Source organism: Zootoca vivipara, chromosome Z (genome assembly GCF_963506605.1).
Source record: "Zootoca vivipara chromosome Z, rZooViv1.1, whole genome shotgun sequence".
In the NCBI taxonomy this organism is placed as follows: domain Eukaryota; kingdom Metazoa; phylum Chordata; class Lepidosauria; order Squamata; family Lacertidae; genus Zootoca; species Zootoca vivipara.
Genome location: NC_083294.1, coordinates 40010656 through 40035462, shown reverse-complemented (window position 1 = coordinate 40035462; position 24807 = coordinate 40010656). Strand labels below are relative to the sequence as shown.

General features: G+C 44.0%; 1 protein-coding gene across 2 annotated transcripts in view; it reads left to right on the top strand.

The window, feature by feature from the left end:
- Positions 1–6409: 6409 nt before the first annotated feature.
- Positions 6410–24807, top strand: part of MTM1 (myotubularin 1) — a 52128-nt gene continuing 33730 nt past the window's right edge. For both annotated transcript variants that reach the window (XM_035113255.2, XM_035113254.2), the window contains exons 1-5: positions 6410–6532; positions 18447–18528; positions 18869–18941; positions 22067–22161; positions 23650–23760. In XM_035113255.2, the coding sequence (XP_034969146.1) occupies positions 18466–18528; positions 18869–18941; positions 22067–22161; positions 23650–23760 (342 nt within the window). In that variant the 5' untranslated portion in view covers positions 6410–6532; positions 18447–18465. The remainder of the gene's footprint in view (positions 6533–18446; positions 18529–18868; positions 18942–22066; positions 22162–23649; positions 23761–24807) is intronic.

The following is a 24807-nucleotide window of genomic DNA, read 5'->3' as shown; positions in this document are numbered from 1 at the left end:
TAGGAGCAGATTGGTTGCATGCATGCATGATTTCTTCCATTACTGCCTTGGTGACTGCCTGAATCTGCACCTCTGCACCGAGTAGAAGGCGTGGGGGCTGACATCTGCAGAAACAGGGACCAGCTAGAAGCACCAGACAAAAGCTAAATGTCCGATCACTTGAAGTTGCACTGGCTTCTGAAAAGCTTCGGCTGGTCTACACACACACACACACACACACACACACACACACACACACACACACACACACACTATTTTATGGCTAGAAATGTGCTTCTTTTCCACACTGAAAGCTGGTTCTTGGGGCTCAGGGTTTCTGAAGAGCTACTTGGCTCCATGTTAATATGTGAGGCATCCCTGTTCATTTGCTAGATGAGCTTCTTAATTCCTTCCATTGCTCTGAGTGCAAATGGTGGTTGGTAATGAGGAAGTCCTCGGAAGATTACTGTAAGTACTCTGATCTGCCAAACCCCAAAGAGAGGTCACTTTGGAATAATAAAACACATTAAAATATAAATGAAAAGAAATCATGTAATTCCACCCTCCCCCCCATCAAGAATTATCCCCTAAAGAGCTGTGGGGAATAAAGGATGGATGTAAGTACAGTAAAAAATGGATAATTCCCAGAGGCAACTGCCCAGAGCTTTGCTAATTGACTGGAGAATCCTATTCCACTAGCCTAGGGGGATACACCAGGTTTCTGGAAAAGATTCATTGGTCGCAGGGATTAAAGAAGTTTAGAGCTGAGTATTTGGTGTTCTCCTTCATTGCAGGACTCTTCTCTTAACTGTAACACTTATTATTAAGCCTTTTAAACTGTCTTACCCTATTGTTTGTAAGTTTTTGTTTCCTATTGAAGAAACACAACATACATTCATAAAATAAAAAATTCTGTCGCCTTTGCGGCAATGCAGAAAAGAAGGGCTGTACCGGTAGCTCAGTGGTTTTGCAGTGCAGAAAAACCTCAGTTAAATCCCTGGACTAATTCACAGGAGACCCATTGAAATGAATGAACCATTAATTTAATCATGGCCATTAACTACAATGGGTCTACTCTTGAGCAAGACTTAGCATTCGATGCAACCCATTAGTGTCATCCCTACTCACCAGAACTGCAAGATTCCCAACCATAGCCCATAGCCATCTGCAAAAGACATTCATTAAAATTAATGCAGTGTTCGTTTCAGCCTAGGAATTTGTTAGCAGCACTAGAACTGAACTAAGTTCACAGTCCATTCACACAAAAATCCACACCTGGTCATTTTTCTTCCATTTCAGCCACCTAATTTAGGTGTGGAAAGTTGGTAGTGTTAAAGGCAGTTGGGAGTCGGAATCCGCTTGCCAATGATCTACTGCAAATTATCCAGAAAGCTACCTTCCAGCCACCTCTCTTGAGTTACATGGACTGGTGTTCTGGCTCAATAAGGCAGCACCCTTTGACCAAGGCAAGACAGAAGTACTGTTTCTGGGGGACGGGGCAGGCAGGTGGGGGGGACTCCCTGTTCCTTAATGGAGTTAACTGTGCCCCTGAAGGACCAGGTGCACAGCCTATGGGGTCATTTTGGACTCACAGCTCTTCATGGCGGTACAGGTTAATTCTGTGTCTACCAGCTCCATCAGGTAGGCCAGCGGAGACCCCCTACCTGTGCCGTGTTTCACCAGAATGGTACATGCTCCAGTTATCTCCCTCTTGATTACTGCAATGCACTTTACATGGGGCTACCTTTGAAGGTGACTTGGAAATGTGGCAGCTAGGCTAGTGTCTGGGAGCGGCTGCCAGAACCACATAACACCAGTCTATATTGGCTCCCAGTATATTTCCTAACACAATTCAAAGTGTTGGTGCTGACCTTTAAAACCGCAAACAGCCTCAGGTTTGTATACCTGAAGGAGCATCTCCTCCCCCATTGTTCATCCCGAACACTGAGGTCCAGCTCGAGGGCCTTCTGACATTTCCCTCACTGCAAGAAGCGAAGTTACAGGGAACCAGGCAGAGGGCCTTCTCGGCAGTGGCACACGCCCTGTGGAACGCCCTCCTGTCAGATGTCAAACAGATAAAAAACTACGCAAATTTCGGAAGACATCTGAAGGCAGCCTTGTATCAGGAGGTTTTTAATGTTTGATGTCTCACTGTGTTTTTATGTTCTGTTGGAAGCTGCCCAGAGTGGCTGAGGAATCCCGGGGTATAAATAACAAAATTACTACTACTAGGGACCCAGGTGGCGCTGTGGTTAAACCACTGAGCCTAGGGCTTGCTGATCAGAAGGTCGGCGGTTTGAATCCCTGTGACGGGGTGAGCTCCCGTTGCTCAGTCCCAGCTCCTGCCAACCTAGCAGTTCAAAAGCACGTCAAAATGCAAGTAGATAAATAGGAACCGCTACAGCGGGAAGGTAAACGGCGTTTCCATGTGCTGCTCTGGTTTGCCAGAAGCGGCTTTGTCATGCTGGCCACATGACCTGGAAGCTGTACGCCGGCTCCCTCGGCCAATAATGCGAGATGAGCGCGCAACCCCAGAGTCGGTCACGACTGGACCTAATGGTCAGGGGTCCCTTTACCTTTACTACTACTACTACTACATTGTAATACATTGTAGTAGTTGTATGTTCCTTAATGCAAAAATAAAAAAATAAAAAATACAGTGGACATTTACCAGAGAAAATGTTAAATGCTGAACACAACCCATTGGGCTCTCCAATGCAGTTGTACTATGAATTCATAGAGGAAGAGGAGAGAATTGCTAGATAGTGGATATGCCTTAGGTGGCTATGCAAAGTCACTAGCCTTGTTTGCATGCCATGTTGAGCCATGGTTTTGCTCCATGTGAATGTGCAGGCTCCTGGAGCAGAGTTTTGCTTCTTCCTGGCTGTTCTACTGCTGAGCTTAGCTAAACCATGGCTTTGCTTGGCTGAGTTTGTTGTTCAAACCTTGTGGTTTAGTCAGACAAACCACAAGCTGTAAACTACAGGGCAAACCATCGTTACAGCTCTGGGTTCATTTGGAGAGACTTAAACCATGAACCCAGATTCAGATGCCAAACTAAACTAAACAAAGCCATGGCAGCAGTAGAATGACTGGGGAAGAGCAAAGCAGCTGCAATCTCCTCTCCTGGTCCTAGTGGCAGACTTTGGTCTTTCAAATTTCAGCGACACTGTGCGAGGCCAAAATTTGGCGCACACACCTGTCTCTCACCTTCCATCCTGCCCAATTCACTATGTTATAGTTACCAAGTCCTGTAGCACCCTCTAGTGTTGGTGGCTAGTGAAGCAGAATTGGTTGCACAGCCTCTGCTGGACCCCACCTTTGTGCTAAGCCGTGGTTTGGCTTGGTGCTATGTCCGAACCAGGCTACTGAGTCGTTTTGACATCTTAAGATAAAGTAACATTTTGGTGACACCCATTAGCTTCATATTCAATACAGCTCCATAGGAGTGCAGAAGTTCAGTCTCAACTTGAAAAAACTTTCACACAGGTTCGTACAAGGGAAATGTAGCATATGAAAGGGGAAGGGGACCCACAATCCAGAAAAGGGTATGCAATAAATAGAGCTGATGTGGTGTAGCAAAGGGTCAGACAAGGTAGACCCGGGTTCAAGACACCTCTCGGCTGTGACCCTCTTTGTGTGAATGATGTTTTATTCCTGTCCTGGCACTGGTCAGGGTTAATCCGCCCTTATCTCTCCAACTCCAAGCATCAGGAGCTGGATCAAGGAAGGCATCAGGTAATTCCTTGAGCTACTCTTCTGAGGCTCTTCTAGCAGAGGTAGGTTTAGGGGATCACATCTGGTTAACCCACACTGGGTGTTGAGCCAAGAGGGTGCTGCAGAGGGTACCTCAGCAATAGGCATTAGTAAGGAAACACTGTTCTGAATGCACTATAAACATCCAACACCAGATGGCACCAGAGAGTAAAAACAAATTTCTACGTGATTTTCCATAGCAGTTTTTCCCCCTTTTGTTATAACGATTTAATTTCTGAGTTATTTATAGCATCTCCGCCACTGTGTGTAGATCCACCCAATGACTTAGAATGGAAGGTGACAGGTGGGCAGGGGCCACCAAATTTTTGGTGATTGCACAGAGCACTGCTGAGATTTGAAAGCACAATGTCCACCTCTTGATTCTCAAAAGTAGGACTTCTTGAGTGACTCTCCACAGACACCCCCTCTCCAGGCCCATTCTTGAGAGGAGATATACCCTGCCTCCTCCACCTCCAAGGCTGAGACTGGAGCTCGTCACGCTTGGTGGAATATTTGCCACGGTGAGTGTAGCAATCAAATTGGGGGTGCCGTACACAACTTCAGTGCATGGTTCTAATTTCTGGCACTGTGGGAGAGGGAGAGAAATCATTCTCTTATTTTTGACAGCGTGTGTGGCAGGTCTGATGCACTTTACTGCTGATATAGCAATATGTGCCATTTGAGTTGGTGCTTCTCGCTGGCAATTTCTTTCACTTGTCCTGCCTAGGCCTCAGGGCTGCTGCCTCATTTTACTGCAAGGTAATGCCTTGCTCAGCTACGGAGATATGGATTCAGCCAGAAATCTGTGCTGTAAAAGGACAAGGTGGGGAAGTGGGCTTTAAATAGGACGGAGCCACCGCTGAGGAATTGAGGTCAGCACACAAACATGAGTCTGAAAAAGGAAGCGTGTGTGTGTGTGTGTGTGTGTGTGTGTGTGTGCAGAGGGAGCAGTGCAGTCCTTTTTTTCTTTTTGCAAATGGCAGTGTGTGCATGTAAAGCTCTATGGAAAGGCAAAAGACAAAAAGAGAACAGAGCTCAAAAAGACATTAGCCTGCTTTATTGTTTTAAGGAACTATCCCATACTTATTTTACAAGAAGACTGCGAGCAGGTATTGGTATGAAATTTTTTTTAAAAAAAACACCATATATTTTTTTAATACATACAAGTTATCTGTTTCTTTCTTTCCCTTCCACCTTCCTTTTATGAAGTCACAACTCTCTCCAGATGCAGAATGGTGTGAACAAACATAATATGTGAACTAGTGCCACACAAACACACTCTCCTTAGTGTTTTCATGAGTGCTCCATCACCACTGCTGTTAGGGATATTGCCAGAAGCTATCTGTGTAGAACCCACATTCCAGAATGGAAGAGGGTTGTGTTCTCTTGTTTCTTATCTAATGAAGTTACTCTGACAACATTTAATACATTTGTCTACTTTTGATAAATGTTGCTATGTGAAAACCTATCTATGATTTTGTTCTGTATTCATGGAAATAAGTCATGAACTTTAATTTATTTTACTTTAAAGGGTGCACTTACAAACTGGAACTGGAACCGGTCTCAGAAGCAATGAATGAACAAAAAAGTGTTACTGCATCAGTAAGGGTTTGGATATACAGTACTGCAATAAGGCTTGCCTATTGCTACAGCCACTTGGAACATTAAGTGTTTTTCAAGGTGTGGGTATAATTCTTGCCTGCACCAGGTGAAATCTACTTCCAACCTTACACAGGACATTACAACCCACCTTCTCTACAATCTGCCAGCCAGGTAGTGCCATAAGAGCAGGACTTTGTGGCAGAAATCCAGAACCCATTTGGCAGTATGGGTCCCTAAGAGGGCCCCTACCCACAGACAGTGTGTTGGACGAGGAGGGTCTTGGGGAAATCAGTGTTCAAATCTCCACAAAGCTATGAAGTTCATTGAGTGACCTTAACCTATTCAGTCACTTAAACCTAACCTACCTCACAGGGCTGTTCTGAGGATGCAATGGGTATGCCACCTTGAGACTAGTGGGAGGAAAGGTGGGGTATAAAAGCAGAAATAGATAAATAAGCCTATCTAGACCAGGATGCATTTCAACTGGTTTTTTTTTGTTGTTGTTTTTTATTTTACTACTAATTTTAACTGTCTTTTGGAATATTTTTAATTACTTTGATGGATATTTTTAATATTTTATTTTTTTGTAAGCCGCTTAAAGAGGTTGAAATTAATTCATTGTGTAATATTGCTGTGATACCACCAGGTGGTGCAGCATCGATAAAGCTGCTGGCACATTAGCAGGGTCCTCCTAACGAGATTCCTGCATTGCTCGCGGGTTAGACTGGATGACCCTCATGGAGCCCATTGCAGCTCTCAATGTTTCGTTTCCTTAAACAAAACAAATCATTTTAGCCCAGGGTCCAGAAATTATCGCCCCTTGAAAAGTAGCAGCCACCCGTTTCTGCTCTGCAACGGAGGAACGGCAGAGTACAGATTTTTGCTTTATAAAGCGCCTACATCTCCCGAAAAGCACCGGGAGGGGGAGGGAGGGCGGGCGGAGAGCGAGCGAGCGAGGGGCGCGTGACGTCAGGGCGTAGGCCTCTCGGACTACAGCTCCCGGCACCCTCCGCTCCTTTTCCCTCCTGCCCGTATAAATTATGCCTCGTTCGCTCCGACCACGAAAGAGGGCGGCCGTTTCCTGTCGGCTGTTGTCACGTGACCCAAAGGGGGGGGGAAACAAAAAACGGGGGCTTGGGAGGAGGAGGAGGGCGCGGGACGGCGGCGACGGAGACGACGAGGCCGGTACAGCTCGGTGAGCCTCAGGGCAGCCCTTTTCCCCTTCCTTGAAAGGTGCCTGGGGGTGGGGGGCTGACGGGGTTGAGTGGGAGACGACTGCCCCACCTCAGGCTGCAGCTCGTGAGGGGGGGGGGCGAAGGGAATACAGGCTTAAATCGCCTTGAAACGGCAACAGAAACTTGCCCTCCCCCGCAAGTGGAAAAGCAGCACACCAGGGTACGTGAGCAAGTGCTAGCTTTCCACATGCGAGGGCTCCACAGGGACACACATATACAGTATACAGTACTGTATGTACAGTGAGGCCTCCCCAGCTTCCCCCCTATGGTCCCCAGCCTTCTTTGTTCAGGTTTACTTGGCAAGGTGACCCGCCGGTGTATTGTTGTGAGTTTTGGGGAACTCAAGAGTTCTTGTTTTGGTGGCCGCCACCGCTTTGTCACAGATTTGCCTCCTCTGAAACCGCCCCTCGGGGAACCAACGCAAAGGGAATTTGTGGAACTCGCAACCCACTTGCTCAGGATTCTGTGGGCTATTTGCAGGTGACGACCCACAGATTGGGAAGGACAAGTATAGTAGTAGCCCCCCTGGGCTGCCTCGGGGTCCTACACCATCTTTATACTACTGTACTGGCCATAAGTCAGGCTTGGGAATGCATTGGTGCCTATTGAGACCTGCTGCCACCTAGTCTGTGCTGTTGGTTGTCTTCAGGTTCCCCCAACGAATTTATACGTCTGCCTGTTAAAGGTGTGCTCTTGGTCCATTTAAGGAATTTTCTCCTTCATCCCACTCCAGTCCCACCTTCTTTTTCAAACACAAGTACCCATCCCATAACTGCCTGCTTTCATGGAGACACACACTCGGTGTGTTCTGTGTGCTTTAACATCTTAATATGTTCTCCTCTCCCCTTACACACATTTTTCCATTTGTCCTTGCATACCGCATGGATGAATATTCTCCATATATAGTATTCCCCCACTAAATGAGAGCTCCTTCTAATTATATTGTTTTCACTTCTACATCAGAAGTGTGCATGCACACGAAAGCTCATACCAATGACAAACTTAGTTGGTCTCTAAGATGCTACTGGAAGGAATTTATCAGTACAGTATAGTGGTTTGACTTGCCACTTAATTATTATTTTTTGCAGTTCCTCTAATTCAGATTTTCTCCTAAGTTTCATTTCTTCATACCCCTAAGGCAGGGGTGGCCAACTCCCAAGAGACTGCAATCTACTTACAGACTTAAAAACTGCCAGTGATCTACCCCCCCCTTTTGGGGTTCAGGTCAAAGTTGTTGAGCTTTTTTGGGGGAGCCAGTGATCTATCATTGATCTACCAAAGGCATCCAGTGAACTACCGGTAGATCATGATCTACCTGTTGGACGTGCCTGCCCTAAGGTGTCTACAGTATCTACACCCCCTGTTTTATATTTCCATGATGTCCCTTGTATTAAATAGTAGTTCCTTGGTTATTTTCCCTTTCAGTCTCAACCTATGATGGGATTATCTTTGTTTCCTTTCTCCCACTCTCGCTGTTTCCTCTGCTAGGGGACGTTTACCTCCTGGAAATGTACGAAGCTGCCTTTGAGCAGATTAGACTACCTACCCATCTGTGTGATGCAGCAGCAAAAAAAGCTAATCCTATTTATCAACAGAGGTATAGTGTCCTGATCAAGGGAAGGAATACTTTCACACTATTCAGCCTTGGTCAGACCCAACCTGGAGTATTGTGTCTAGTTCTGGGTGCTACAATTTAAGAAGGATGTTGACTAGCTGGAACGTGTGCAGGGGAGGGCGACCAAGATGGTCAAGGGTCTGGAAACCAAGCTTTATGAGGAACAACTGAGGAACCTGGTTATGTTTAGCTTGGAAAATAGGAGACTGAGAGGAGATACGATAACCACCTTCAAATATCTGAAGAGCTGTCACATGGAGGATGGAGCAAGCTTGTTTTCTCCTGCTCCAGAGTGTAGGACTCGAACCAGTGGCTTCAAGTTACGTGAAAGGAGATTCTACTAAAAGTTAGGAAGAATTTTCTGGTGGTAAGAGCTGTTTGGCTATGGAATGGACTACCTTGGGAGGTGGTGGACTCTCCTTCCTTAGAGGTTTTTAAGCAGGTTGGGTGGCCATCTGTCCTAGATACTTTAGTTTAGATTCCTGCATTGCAGGGGGTTGGACTATATGACCAACTTCCATCTTCTAGGATTCTCTGATCTATTCCAGTGTTGTCCACTCCGACTGGCAATGACTCTTCAGGGTTTCTAGTCTTTCCCATCACCTGTCACCAGACCCTTTATCTGGAGATGCCAAGGACTGAACATGAACAAAGCATGTGTTTTACCACTCCCTCCTCCTATTGTTTTCCTCCCACAAGCTTTTAGAAAGCCTCACTTGGGGCCTATTTTAGATGGGTTCAAATAAGACTTTGTGCAGGAGCTTTGCCTTTTCTTTCTTAGCATGTTGTGCGTAAGTTCTTCTCACAGTATGGTGGCTTTGCTGTTTAGGTTTAGCAGAGGTTCAGCCTCTTGTTGGGAAAATAATGTAATGTAATGCCAGGTGATTTCTGAATGGATTGTATTCTGAATTTTGAGCACTGAGGAATATTGTAGCATTCTACATTTGGGACGTCTTCTTTATTGGGCTGCATTTTCTACATAATTCTTTCCCTGACTCATGTTTTGTTTCATATGTTCTTTTATCCCTGCATGGAGACATATCAAGTAATAGGTGTTTGATTTCATAGCCGTAATCTAATTCCCAGCTACCAAAATGAAGTCATGATCTTGCAAATATAGCTTGCATTTAAGCTTTGCTCGCTGGTTTACATGTTTGCTTCAGGTTTTATCCAACTGTGATATTGAGGCTACTTGGCATTCTCATAAAGTGAATGCTGAAATGAGTCTAATGTCATTGGAGCAGAGAAATTAAGTGTGAAGAAGCCCCCCCCCCAAAAAAATTTGGCTGGACGGCAACTGCAATCATCTCTGATCATTGACCATGCTGGCTTGGGCTGATGGAAGTTTGGGTCCAACAAAATCTTGAAGTCACCATGTTGACTACCCCTGCATCAGTTGGAGAATATAGTAATAATAATAATTTACCGTATTATTTGTAATAATAATGTATTATTTGTACCTCCACATTTGACTGGATTGCCCCAGCCACTTGGGGAGGCTTCCAGCATACTGTATATAAAAACATAATAACACATTAAACATTAAAAAGCTTCCCTATTCAGGGCTGCCTTGAGATGTCTTCTAAAGGTTATATAGTTACTCATTTCCTTTACATCTGGTGAGAGAGCATTCCACAGAGTGGGCACCAGTACCGAGAAGGGCCTCTGCCCAGTTCCATAAGTTCTAAGTCATATATTATAGGAATGGTACTTTATAGGCGGGGACATGGGTAGCGCTGTGGGTTAAACCACAGAGCCTAGGGCTTGCCGATCAGAAGGTCGGCGGTTCGAATCCCTGCGACGGGGTGAGCTCCCGTTGCTGGGTCCCAGCTCCTGCCAACCTAGCAGTTTAAAAGCACGTCAAAGTGCAAGTAGATAAATAGGTACTGCTACAATGGGAAGATAAACGCCGTTTCCGTGTGCTGCTCTGGTTCGCCAGAAGCGGCTTTGTCATGCTGGCCACATGACCTGGAAGCTGTACGCCTGCTCCCTCGGCCAATAATGTGAGATGAGCGCCACAACCCCAGAGTCGGTTACAGCTGGACCTAATGGTCAGGGGTCCCTTTACCTTTACTTTATAGGCAAGAAGGAGGCAATCTAAGTTAAAAAATTTAAAGTCTGCTTCTTTAGGCTCTTTAGTCCTTTGGTCTTGGCTGGTTCACAGGCCTGCAGAGGCTCTGTGATCCTCCTCCTTATGGTGGAGGGGTTTGGGCAAACCACCTGCTCCCCTGCAGCATCCATTCAGGAACTCATTAGGCACAGTTCTTCCTCCTCCAGTAAGGAACTGGGAGAACCTGCAGTAATTACATGGTGGACCTCTTGTCCAGGAGTGAAATGTGGCCCTGCAAGGCTGTCTGTTTGGCCCTTGGGGCTCTTTCCAGAGCCTTCCTACTCCCCAGCCACATTCTTCACTTTCCCTGTCCTGTACACTCTTCAGATGCTTTTGCCTGGCTGGAATGGAGAGAGATGTGCCTGTGTGTTCATGTGTTCAAACTTTGGCTTTTGCAGAGTGTGGAATGTTGCCTGCTGTACAAAGGTAAGAGTTGCACCTATTGCTCAAGGCTCATTTGCCTTTGGCTCATCTTCTACTGGCAGGTGGCTCCTGGAAGGCCCATAAGGAAATGTGGCCTTTGAGCTGAAAAAGCGCCCCCCCCCCAATGTTGTATGGCGTCACTTGTGATGGGGTGCGGGATGTGCACATGCACGTGCTCCTTTGCAGCAGGTAGGACGTTGTTATAGTGGACAAGCAGGTGATTTAGCCCACTGTTGGAAATAAGAAACTGACCACAATTATGATGACTTGTTGCAGGTACTGCATTATAACAGCTTTGTTTATTAGTGCCACAACTCTTAGCAGTGTCATGATAGCAAGCCAAGAAAACTTCAAATGTTGGTTGGTTTTGGGGTTGTCTTTGAAGCTGCCCCATATTGTTACCTTCCACTGAGCTGTAGAGATGGTTGCAGTTACTATTGGTTTTTTTAATATGGAATCTGTATTAGAAGTTACAGTATTTTCATGCACGTGTGAGTATGTAGTTGTCTTGTATACTCCTGCATGCATTTGTCTCCCCATGTGAGCATGCAATCTCACTTGCCATTTGGATGCCAGAGTTTTGAAGTTTCTTGATCTCTTTGAGAGCGTGTGCGTTTATGTGAGGCAGAGACTCTCACACAGGAAGTTCCTTCTTAATATTGCTGGAATCTACAAAATAGGCAGCACAAGAAAAATCTCTTAAGTCCTTGTACTGAAATAGTTTACACAACATAGTTGTATGAATTTGGATTCTAGCTTCAGTTTCTTTTGGCCTATTTTTAGCTCTAGAAAGTTGTTTCTTCATAAACGAACTAGATACTCTGTAATGTTTTGACTGGATAAAAATGTAGTAGTGTTCTAGGAGGAAACGCTAAAAAATAATAGCAGTTAAGGGGAGTTGTTCTAATGCAATCTTTTGGGGTGAGCTATTATTTTACTCAGTTTTTTATTTCATATATGATTTCCTGAGGCACCTTAGTATTGCCTACCAAATTTGTTAAAGGCTTTGCAAATTTTTATGATTCAACTGTTGCTTGAAATGGAACTATTTTTGTAAAATTGATTTTTAGGATTTGGTTCTAAGGCTTGACAGAACATTTCCTTTTCTCTCTGTGTGAAACTGTTTCAAGCAATAGCTGAATTAGATATATGAGAAGTTTTTCTCAATCACTTTTAATTTTTCTATTGGCTTATTGAGAGAGGCTCTGGGCTGATTCCCCCCCCCCTCAAAAAAACGCCCAGTGTGTTTTCAATAAATAGCATCCAGTTTGCAGGCAGTGCTCAAATTACAGGAAAGCCTAGGGTTTGAGTCTACAGTGGATGCTTGGGTTGTGAACGTGATCCGTGCGGGAGGCACATTCACAATCCGCAGCATTCGCAACCCGCAGCGCCACATCTGCACACGCGTGGGTCACAGTTTGGCGCATCTGGACATGCGCAAAGCACAATTTAGCACTTCTGCACATGTGCGAGCGCGGAAACCCGGAAGTAACCTGTTCTGGTACTTCCGGGTTCGGCGTGGTGCACAACCCGAAAATGTGCAACCTGAAGCGTCTGTAACCTGTAGTATGACTTTACAGAAGTAGGGGTCTCTTCACTCTTGTCTCTGCGAAGGCCATCTTAAAAAGAAGGCAGTAACCGCAACATCATCTTTCTACCTTCTTCCCATAACTCAGTTATAATAAATGACTGCTCCCTGCCTGCTCTATGCCAGTATAGGCTCTATTATAGACAGACAGATGTTGACTATAGTATTTGGGGTTTTTTTAGATTGAAGAGAAGAGACGTATTTACATTGCATCTTGAAAGAAGCCTTTGCCTGTTTATAAGGACTAAAAATACTTTTTAAAAGCAAGTGCTTATTCATTACTGGTGGAAGTTATTGGTGTCAATGATTCCTAACAGATGGTTGGAAGCAAACATTGGATTGCAGAAAATGTCTGCTAGGCCCCCAAACTGTTGGTAGTGGGTGTTGTGAACTACAGTGTAGCCTTTTAATTCAGAGGGTTTCTGGACAACCCCACATTTATTTTGAAGGCATTTAGGTTTGAAAGAAAGAACAAACCTTTGAGCTAGGTTGTCCTGGGCAGCCATATTTTCGCAGCCAGCCTAACATTACCAGCAGGTCTGAGCAGGTCTTCCAGAACGTTGAGGCTCTGTAGCCATTCTGAAATATGCTGATGATACGCTTCATCCCTCTGAAACAGGCTAGTTGTGGGAGAGCAAAAATTTGGAGAGTGAGAAAGTTGCTGCTTTTGCATTTGCCTTCACACTCCCCCCCTCCCCTTTTTACTATCAAGTTTCATTTCAACTTCACTATAGGGAACATCCAAGGGGCATGAATGGAGATAAAATAAGCTAGCAAAAACCGTAGAATTATTAAAATACATGGCTACAATGTTTCTGAATTGTCCAAAGCATGATATATCTACAGCTTAAAGGATGGCCACACATGACCAAAAGAAGAAGCATCTGTCTACCTGCCTCAGGCTCCTTGGCACCTCTAGCTCATGCACTGATATAATTTTCTCCTCAAGAGGTTTGGTAGGAATCATGCGGAGGCTTGTGGGGTTGGAACTATTCCCGGCTGAGTAAATATACAGTTTGATATAATACCCTTGGGTCATTCAGCTCCTGGGTCACAGTCCCAAAGTAAATGTTTTTTCAGAGGCATTACTGCATGTCATCCTAAAAAGATGGGCACAGATTCAGGGGGGACGGGGAAACTTGCCATTGCCAAACAAACAAAAAGGTCCCAGTGTATACACTTTCGCCATTGGTAGCAGTACAAATTTCATTTGCCTGAAGGGATGTTTTGTATTCCAGAAAACTTTGGATTTTGTTCAGTATCCAGAATTCCAAAGCAATGCAGGGCTTTACTCCTTAACGTAGCATTCTTTATTACTCCTGATGTCTCCTGCATGGGGTTTCGGTCACTGGTCATATCTACACCACACATCTGAAGCACATGGCTTCACCCTACAGTTCCTGGGAACTGTAGTTTGGTAAGGGTGCTGCGAATTGTAGCTCTGTGAGGACTAAAGTACAATTTCCAGAATTCTTTAGGGTAAGTCATAACTGTTAAAGTGGTATAAATGGGCTTGAAATGCATGCTGTAGATATGGCCAGCCCTCTCTTTGGTCCTATTTTGGAATCCCTGCCTTTGTTGCCCAGTGGCCTCTGTTTGAGGTATTCACTGTGTGTCCTGGGGACTCCTGGGAGCTTTCATGGGGCTGACTTCGGAGACATGTTGCTTTCTGCTCCCAATCTTCCTCATGCAATGATCAGCTTCAGGGAAGCATTGGACCTCTTCTGAGCTGCATATAAATCCATGCATGGCAGTGTTGAGCCAGGTGGACCTGGACTCTGGGGTATCTGCCATGAGAATTGGCTGTGCACCCTTGGTTAGAAAATGCGCTCCAATATTCTGCAATGCACAGGGTTTCCAGAGCAGATGCATGTTTGTGTTGTGTGATAATGCAAGTCAGCGTGGAAACATTTGCCCGAAGGTAGCAAGCTACAAATCTGCATGAGTAAGAAATTTTCAGAGGTCTTGAGCTTCGTTGCTGCAGCTGGATCTTCCCATGAGCATCGCATTTTATTAAATGGCATCTAAGAAATGTTGGCAGCTAGATTTTGAGGTATATTACTAGCCTTGGGTTTCAGGAAAAAATGTTCTGAGTAGTAGTAAATAGCTATCTTTTCATGAATAGTTTATAGAGTACATTATTTGAAATGAATGCAAGCAGTTTCTGCTGAGGGATGTACCAGTAAATTCTGGGGATTCCTACAGTCCCAAGTAGTGATGATCTAAAGACAGGGATGCACAGCTCCAGGAAACCAGGTTAAAACAATAGAAACGAACTCTGGAATGGTGGTGACTGCTGCTTAATAATTGGATAGTTTCTGCTATTTTAAGACTCTGGATAGAGTACCGTTTCAGGTTCTGCTACAGTCTTTCTTTGGCAGCTTTCCAGAAACAACTCATATACGGTAATCGGTGCTATGGGAAGAAAAAGTGTTTTTACATAGCAACGTCTATATTGAATTTCCACTTTTAAGATGGCAAAACTCCCAGGGTGCTATTTGGAAATATTATTCTGCTGGGCAGGTACTGTGTTTAAGCAGAAATACTACCCACTGAAGCATTGTAGTCTTAACTTCAGAAGTTTTTTTATTTTATTTTAGATATGTATTACCAGTTACAGCCCACATCTTTAGACCAAAAAGGGCTGTCGGCGTGCCTAACAAGATAGAACCGTGCCAGGTATTAAAACAATTAAGCAAGCAGTCACAATAATAACAATAAATTAACCGCAGCTTACCAGGTTGCAAGTGGTACAAAATAAAACAATAAAAGAGAGAGTAATGTTCAGTAACTTGACATGCAGCCTCAAAATACCTGCTCCCCCCTTTCTTTTTTCAAATAAAGCTTGCTTCCATCCAAGGGTGGGTGTAGGATTGCATTCAAAATCTTTGAGAGCAAAGTGGCTTAGAAACTTGAGCCATGAGCTAAGTAGCTCTTGTTCAAATATTGTCTGCCCCATGAGCTCACATCTTAAGGCAGTGTTCTGCAGCCTGGTGCCTTTCAGGTATGTTGGAGTCCAACTCCCAATGGTCAGAGATAATGGGGATTGTAGTCCAAAACATCTGGAAGGCTCCAGGTTAAGGAAGACTGCCTTAAGCAAACCACTGTCTTTCAGCCTTAGTACCCCATCTGCAATATTAAAGTGCTATCTTACTGTGGTGATACCTTGAATGGGGATAGTTGGGTTTGCTGTGATGGCACATCACAAGTGTTAAATAATTGTTTTAATGTGACAGTGGTTTGTAAGTTAACTACAGTTAGTGTTGTCTCTGGAGCTTTTTCGATAACCACCAGTGGGGGGGGGGATGAGTGTTCAGACCCCTGGGCCCTCACTTGTGGGGTGCGTCAGGGTTCTGTCTTCTCCCCCATGCTTTTTAACATCTACATGAAACCGCTGGGAGAGATCATCACAGGGTTTGGGCTGGGTGTCCATCAGTACAGTGGTAATTGGTTCCAGGGTGCCATTCGCTCCCCAAAAAGGACTTAAACCGAGTGCCGATAGCGTGTGTGCACAAAGCGCAGATAGAAGATTGCTTCTGCGCATGCGCGGACTGCACATATCACTTCTGCGCATGCGCGCGCAGTGGAACCCGGAAGTAAATACTTCCGGGTCCACGGAGTACTTAAACTGAAAGTACTCAAACCACAGCGGACTTAAACTGAGGTATGACTGTATGCGGATGATACCCAGCTCTACCTCTGTTTTAAATCGGAACCAGTGAATGCAGTGAAGATCCTATGTGATTGCCTGGAGGCGGTTGGAGGATGGATGGCGGCTAATGGATTGAGGTTGAATCCTGACAAGACAGAAGTACTATTCTTGGGGGACAGGGGGCGGGCTGGTGTGGAGGACTCCCTGGTCCTGAATGGGGTAACTGTGCCCCTGAAGGACCAGGTGTGCAGCCCGGGAGTCATTTTTGACTCACAGCTGTCCATGGAGGTCAATTCTGTGTCCAGGGCTCCATCTGGTACGCAGGCTGAGGCCCCACCTACCCGCGGACTGTCTCATCAGAGTGGTGCATGCTCTAGTTATCTCCCACTTGGACTACTGCAATGCTCTCTATGTGGGGCTACCTTTGAAGGTGACCCGGAAACTACAACTAATCCAGAATGTGGCAGCTAGACTGGTGACTGGGAATGGCCACCAAGACTATATAACACCAGTCCTGAAAGACCTACATTGACTCTCAGTACGTTTCCGAGCACAATTCGAAGTGTTGGTGCTAACCTTTAAAGCCCTAAACGGCCTCGGTCCAGTATACCTGAAGGAGCATCTCCACCCCCATTGTTCAGCCCGGACACTGAGGTCCAGCACTGAGGCCTTCTGGCGGTTTCCTCCCTGTGAGAAGCAAAGCTACAGGGAACCAGGCAGAGGGCCTTATCGGTAGTGGCACCTGCCCTGTGGAATGCCCTCCCATCACATGACATGGGGAACCTGACATCTGAAGGCAGCCCTGTTTGGGGAAGTTTTTAATGTGTGACATTTTAATGTTTTTTTAATCTTTGTTGGAAGCCGCCCAGAGTGGCTGGGGAGACCCAGCCAGATGAGCGGGGTACAAATAAGTTGTTGTTGTTGTTGTTGTTGTTGTTGTTTGTTGTTGTTGTTTTACTTATCAAACCTTTATTAGGCATTTTGCAAATAAAACCATAAAAGAGAAAATAACATATAAAAGCCTTGAAATATATATAAAAAGGCAGCAGTCAGCTACATACACACACATATATATATATATATATACATATAGAATTAGTGGCTTTCCTTGTTAACCTGCTCCTTGGAGGACTGCTACCAAAAACTCGGCTACCCCCGCCGTTACGCTTTGGTCAACATCAGAATCCCACACTTTCACCTTGCTGAGGTTTCTCTTCAGATCGTATAAATCTTTCGTTGTTGTTAACCAGATCAGGTTGCCTCTTGAGGAATTGGAGAGCTCCCAAAATTTGCTGTCTAAGCAACCATATATTCTGTGCTCCCCACCATCACCACCCCGAAAAATAGGTGCCGCAAGTCACTACCGCCGTGTTCACCACATGCAGAGGTGATAAAAACTACAGCAAGCTGTCTTCCTGGCTGGTTTGAGTTCCTGGTTCTGGTGCAAGTCAAATAAATACACCCCTACCTCCCTTGTTCTCTTAGATTCAGGTGGTTGGCGAGGGCAGCTCAGAAGAGCCCTTGTGCAAATGTGTGTGCATGCAATGGTAAGCACCTGGCTGGAAGGCTTAGAGCCCGCTGCTGCTACACAGGAATTGGATTGAAGAAAAGGAAATAAGATTTGGCCCTGCCCTGTAACTTGACAAATTGTGGCTAGGAGCTAATCTAAAAAAAAGTGTAAACTTCCACATGCTGGCCAGCTTCCATTTTGACTTGAAATGTTCATTTTGGGCTTCTTAGGTGTACGTAAAGGCAAGAAGTGGGTAGGGGGAGTGCTGGCCTGCAATGGTACCTACCTGAGAGGTGCCGGAACCGCGCCCCAGCTGTAAAAAACAACAGCACTGCATCAGATCATTGGCAGATAGGTACATTATGATCCTGGAACAGCGAAAAAAGCACACTGCCAGTAGTGGAAGTTGTTGCATCAGTAGGAGGAGTACTTCGACCTCCCCTACCTCAATCCAAAATCCACCAATGCACTTGCTTTTAATCAAAACTAGCACAGCAATTTAAAGTAGTCCCATCAAGGAGGTGGCAAGCACGCATCTTATAACTGCTTCACTTCAGGAATCAAAACTGGAAAATTGACTGCTCTTTTCATTTTCATTGTCTTCTGTTGGTGTGTTCAATCTTGCTAACATGGATTGGTGAAAGTGGCTAACTTTAAAAAACAAACAAAAAACTTCTGCTTTCCACCAACACTCAACCCCAAATGGAAAACTTCTGCTATTTAAGTATTCTGTTGGCTTGGCTGGCTACCATTGTTGGAACCACTTTTAATGTTTTAATTCACTTTCCAAAAAGCTTTTAGTGTAAAGAGCATGTGAGATCTTTGGAAGCCACCCAGTATTGTGATTATAATGAGTAAAATGGAGGCATTTATTGAAATGATCTTTTCTCCCCACCCTTGAAAGTGTTGCATTGGAATATAATAATGTATGCAATCCAGCTAAATTTTACATCCTGTATGCCTGCTTTCTTAACAGATCCCCCTCCCCCCCCATCATGGCGTCCTCATCAACCCCTAGATGTAACTCAAATTCCTTCGAGGGCTCCTCAGTTAAAAAGGCAAGTATATTTTCTGGTTCAAACTGTCTTTCTCTATTTGTCTTTCTTTTTAAAAATAAATAAATAATATTTCTGGATATCTATCTCTGAAGCCATTAGCTGTCATTAGTTTTGTGCTTGAGGATCTGGATTGTTCCTAACATCTTTAGGTTTGTAACGTCTTTTTCTCTTAAAACTTCAAACTTAATACCTGAAAGGAAATATGGGGAACACCAAGTGTGTACTAGAGCTCTGTAATTTCTCAGCTTCCTCTTCTGATATGAAGTTTGCAGGTGCAGGGCTATGGCAAAACTGAATGATCTAATCAGTTCTTCTTTTGATATTGTTATTTTCTCCTTAGCCTATGAAAGATGGAACTAACTGGGAACGCAATGAAGAAATACCTCGTCTACCAGGGGAAACCAGAGGGACAGGTAAAAACACAGACCAACGGTTGTACATAATCAATTTCCCAAGAGCCAGTTCAAATGTGCAAGAAGATCCATGAACAGGCCAAGTGGAGGATAATATATTTTAGCGCCCCCCCCCCACTAAAATAAACTCCACTGTGTCAAGGGCTAGCACTTTTGGAAGAAGCTAGGCTCTCCTTTATTGTGTTATCTAAGTATTTTTTATAAAAGAGCATCTAGCTTGCAGGGTGGAAATGTGAGTGAAAGTGAAATATTTTCAGCTGGAAAACGAAAATGATCCAACACCAAAAGGACCTAGGTCACGTACAGTTCAAGCATAAACCACAAAAAACGCAACCTGCTGAGAAAATTACATACAATGTCTAATTTATCTCCACATAGGGGTACACAATGTAGTAAATAGCAGTGGCACTCAACCGCTCTGTCATGTAAGTCCAAATAAAGTATTACAACAAATACTTGCATCTACTTGCACCTACTTATGGATGCTTGCATCTACTTATGGACTTCGTACTTCATAGGATCCACATATATTGGGTCCTGTTTGAACATTTGTTGTAATACTTTATTTGGACTCACATGACTGAGCGGTTGAGTGCCACTGCTATTTACTACATTGTGTACCCCTATGTGGAGATAAATTAGACATTGTATGTAATTTTCTCAGCAGGTTGCGTTTTTTGTGGTTTATTATTATGGAAAACGAAAATGAGCATGATGCTGTGATTAGACTGCTACGAGGGACAGACTATCTCCAGCACATAATTCCAGTGCTTAAGAGCTTGTACTGCCTGCCCCTACACTACTGGAACAGGTTCGAGGTTCTTGTATTAATTTGCAAAGCCCTTAACAACTTGGGTCCACAATACATGATCTCTTATATCCCTGCTTGATCACTGATGCCTTTGAGGGACCATTTAGCTCATTGTTGCCTGCACTAACTGGCAGTAACTCTCTGGGGTTTCAGATGGGATCTCACTCAACCCTACATAGAAATGCCTAGAGGGATTGAACTGGGGACCTTTTTCATACAAAGCAAATGCTCTGCCTCTTAGCTAAGAACCATCCCCCTGTGTCTATTGCTGTTCTCCTCACACCCCCAAATATTCCGGTCCTTCTTGCTCTCAAGTGGTCAACAGTGGCTCCTGGTTCTGTATAATGCAACATAATAATAAACATAAATCTGTATTGAGTTCAAGTTACTAACTGTAACTTGACCGATTGGAGATGTGCTGGTAGTTGTCCATTCAACCACAGCCAGGTATTGAAAAGACCTAGCAGGAGCCAATATTCAATGCTGGCGCCGTAAAGCAATGCCATCTATGCCTGTTAGGGTTCTTTGTGAAAGTATTGTCTATCATAATGGGACTGTTGTGGCTGTTTTCTCTTGTGCAAGTTATCACTTGGTGCAGCTGCTAATGTCCATTTAACATAGGGTGGGTTCCAAGTTACACTAAGGGCACTTTCAGCCATTTGGAATGTCCTGCGGACAGTGTTAGAAACTGAGATATGAAACCCAGGAGCTAAACGGCACCTTAAACCTTGGTAATGGGCACAATAATAGAATGTCTAGGCGCACTTTTTTAGAACAAGAATACGAAGCTGAAAATGAATGAACTGCAGCTTGAATATTATGTTCATTTTTCACATGGTCTAGTCCTTCCCCTGCCCACTCCTCTAATATTCTTAAGAGGCTCTCTTCTCCAGTTTTCAGAGAGTAGCTGAAAGTGGGGAGGCAAAAAAGAAAGGTCCTCCTTTCCTTTCAGCAGTGGCTGTTTTAATCTGAAATCTTAGGCACAGTACTGCGCCCAGAGCTCAGAAACTGCTCGCGCTAATGAAATTTCCTTTTGCAAAGTTCGCCTGGAACAATGGGAGTTTCTAACACTGCCTGTGGAACTTCACAGATCCTGCTTTTGAAAACCCTGTGAGCTTCAAAACTCATGTATTACAGTATTTAGGGTATAGGAAGGCTGCTCATGTGCCAAAAGCTGCTCAAGAGTACTATGGAGATGCGGATTACTCGTGGGAAGGGTATGGAGAGGTTTTTAAAAAATTATTCAGCAGTTTGAAAGGTACTTACCTGTACCTTTTTTGTATAATCTTGTTTTTTGAAAATAATATAGATAGGAATATTACGGCAAGGGGCATAACTTGGCAGTAGAGCATTTGTTATTTGTTAAATTTATTTTCATCTGTAGATCTTACGGTGGTTCACAGCATAAAAACACAAGATCAAAACATGAAATACATAATAGAAACTGGAACAGAACAAAAGAATGACACCTCCTCCCCCGGCAAACAAAGACATTTTAAAGTATGCAGGATGTTAGTCAGCCCAAAGCCTGGTTGAAAAGGAACATTTTTGTTTGGCACCTAAAGGTGTATAATGAAGGCACCAGGTGAGCCTCCCCAGGGAGGGCATTCTTCAAACAGGGAGCCACTGCAGAAAAGGCCTGTTCTGGTGTTTCCACCATCTGGACCTCCCGTGGAGGGGGCACAGGAAGAAAGGCGTCAGATTATGATCACAGGGTCTGGGTAGGTTCATAGGGAGAGAGCGTTTGCACATGCTTTGTATGCAGAAGGTCCCAGGTTCAGTGCTAGCAAAAGTTTCTCTCTGAAACCCTGGAGAGTCACTATGTGGACCAATAAGTGAACATGGCAACTTTCTGCATTCCCAAACACAAAGCCCTATTGGACACCTGGAACAATTTAGGTAGTTATTTCCTTCTTCTTCTTCTTTAAATAGTTTTTATTTATTTCAACAATGATTTATACATCATAAAATTACATTATTTCCTTCTTGTCTGGTGTATTGGAAAGTGTCAAAGCTCAGTGGCATCTGCTTTGAATGCAGAAGGTCTTGCGTTCAATCTTTGGTATCTCTAGGTAGGGCTGACAGAGGCTCCAGCCTGTAGTTGATACTAAGCTGAACTGATTAAGTTCAAGGCAGTTTCCTGTGTTCCTATGTACAATTTCCTGCTTTAAAGAGGTATGGCATATTGGTATAAGCAAGCCCTGCCACTTATTTGAATGGAAAGCAAATCCTTGCTGTTTTGTCCCATAGAAAGAAAGATGTTTTTTGACTGTGTTGCAATATTTTAAATGTATAACTGCTGTTGCTTCCACAGACAAAGAAGTCATTTACATGTGCCCATTTAATGGACCTGTTAAAGGAAGACTATACATAACAAACTACAGGCTCTACTTGAGAAGTGTGGAATCGGTAAATACTCTATAGCAGCATATCATGGGATGGGAGGGATTGTTTAAAGTGGCTTATCTGCTGGCTTAAATTTGATTATAGTTGCAGTTTGCCATGTTGAATTTGCCTGATTTACAATTATGAATTTTCCCAGCTTGTATTGCTCAGATGCAATGTGAAGCAAGCAACACTTTTCCCTCATGTTCTGCAGCTCAGAAAGCAAAAGGGGATTCTGCAGAGGGTGCTTTTTGACTTAAACCTATTTTTAGCCCAAGCTGGTAAGGTAAAGGATCCTTGGACAGTTAAGTCCATAGTCAAAAGTGACTATGGGGTGCGGTGCTCATCTCGCTTTCAGGCCGAGGGAGCTGGCATTTGTCCACAGACAGCTTTCCTGGTCATGTAGCCAGCACGACTAAACCGCTTCTAGCGCAACAGAACACCGTGACTGAAACCAGAGCGCACGGAAACACCATTTACCTTACCGCCAGAACATATTTATCTACTTGCACTGGTATGGTTTCAAACGGCTAGGTTGGCAGGAGCTGGGACAGAGTAATGGGAGCTCACCCCGTCATGTGGTCTCAAACTGCCGACCTTCTGATCTGCAAGCCCAAGAGACTCAGTATTTAAGACCACAGCACCACCCGCTAGAACTTATATAGAGCTAAGCAGCTGACTCTGAAAAACATTTTAAATCTCCAAGAATAGGTGTACGAACCTGGTGATGCTCCAGAGTCTTTGGGCAGAGGTGCTGTGTGGCTTGAGCCTCCCTGACCCAAGCAGGCTCTTTTATCTGTCCCCTCTGTTTTGATGACCTCTTCAGCTGACAGTGAGACAAAAAGAAGAAAAAGACTTACTCCAAGATCTTGGGTGTTCAATGCAAAATACCATTTCGCAGGCATTTGCCAAAAACCTCCAAGCTCTTTGAGCTCAGTGGCCAGTATTTAGACAAAATAAAATGGAAATAATTAGATTTATCAGGTGCAACTGATAATTGTAGTTAATTTAGAACTCATTGGGGGGGGGAGGAATATGCCTCAATTCACAGTTCTGTCAAAACACCTGCAGTTGAAACTAGGTTGCCAGACTCAATTGAGATGAGGTTACCTATAAATACTTGCAGTAGTTTGTTCAGTTATCTTTGAGATACACTTTTGTATTTCATTCTTACCCATGAGTCTCTCTCCCCCCCCCCATGGTATTGTAACTGAAGAGTGTGACAGAGAGAGGTTGAGGTTGTGGTGGTGGCAGCGACGGCTTGGAGGTAACTTTCTGATAGCATTTGCTGAGTTGGTTGGTTATCACAAAAATTAAGAAAAAAAGGTCATCTTATACATGGAAAAATACAGTAAGCCCGCTGTTCATCATGTGAAGGCAGTTGCCATCAAATCAATGTCACACAATTTCATCTGTGTAACAGTGAAATATTTGAATGATAGACGTATGTTTTGCTTAAAAAAATTAATGTGGCATGTTAAAAATAATCTGCTTTATCATTTATCTAACTAGGATCCAGTGGTAACAGTGGATGTCCCTTTGGGTGTCATTTCAAGGATTGAGAAAATGGGAGGCGCTTCCAGCAGAGGAGAGAATTCCTATGGGCTAGATATTACTTGCAAGGTAAGATTCAGAACAATCCTTTGCCATTTGAAACAGTAGTCATTGTGTTCTTTTAGGCAATAGCACATCTTATTTTGTCGATTCCTAAATTTTGGATACAATAATATATTCTTGCAGTAGTTTTGATTTAAAAGGTGTGACCTGCCAGGGCTCTGAAGGCAGGTTTCAAGGTTTGTGTAATAAAAGCATTATTCTCCAGCTAACTAGTGGCTCCCATAGTGGGATACAGAAGATCAGTAAAAGCAGGACAGTCCCTGCTGTCATAAGCCTGTAGTCTAGAAGGAAAAAGCAACGTGTAAGGAAGGTGAAGGAAAGCAAACTCAAGCCTGATTCCTTCTTGCATCTTGTTTCTATAATGATCCATTAGAATGTAAGTAGTTTGGGAAGGAGAGGGGACAAATAGAGCTGGCCTCCTATCAGTAAAGGGTGGAGTGGGGCCTGTTATCCCATCTCTCTTTGTATTGTATGTTAAAGTGGAGCCCTGAATACAATGTGCAACATATATTTGTATATTACATATGCTAAGTCTTATACAGTGGTACCTCTACTTACGAATAACTCGACTTACGAATGGAGCTCCGTCCGCCATCTTGGATGCGATTTAGATAGGATTTTTTCTACTTATGAATTTTTTTCTCCCAATGCATTCCTATGGGATTCGACTTACAAATTTTTCTACTTACAAATGTGCATTTGGAACGCATTAAATTTGTAAGTAGAGGTACCACTGTACAGCAGTATAAGAAAAATACAGTCAGGCTGAAACAAGTGCATGTAAAAGCAACTTGTTCTTAATGCATTCTTTTAACATTTAGTAACATTTAGTCTTTTAGATTGTCCTTTGTAAACCGCTTAGGGCTTCTGCTCAAGTAAGTGGTGCATAACTTTGGTTAAATAAGATAAATAAAGCATCCAAGATAAATACAAGATAGGAGTGAAATCAATCTGAGGCCAGTCAAAAACTGAAGTGCGCGAACCTGATGGGACTTCCTTAGGCAAGGATTTCCGCAAGCAAGGTGCCTCTGCAGAAAAGTCCTTGTTTCTTCC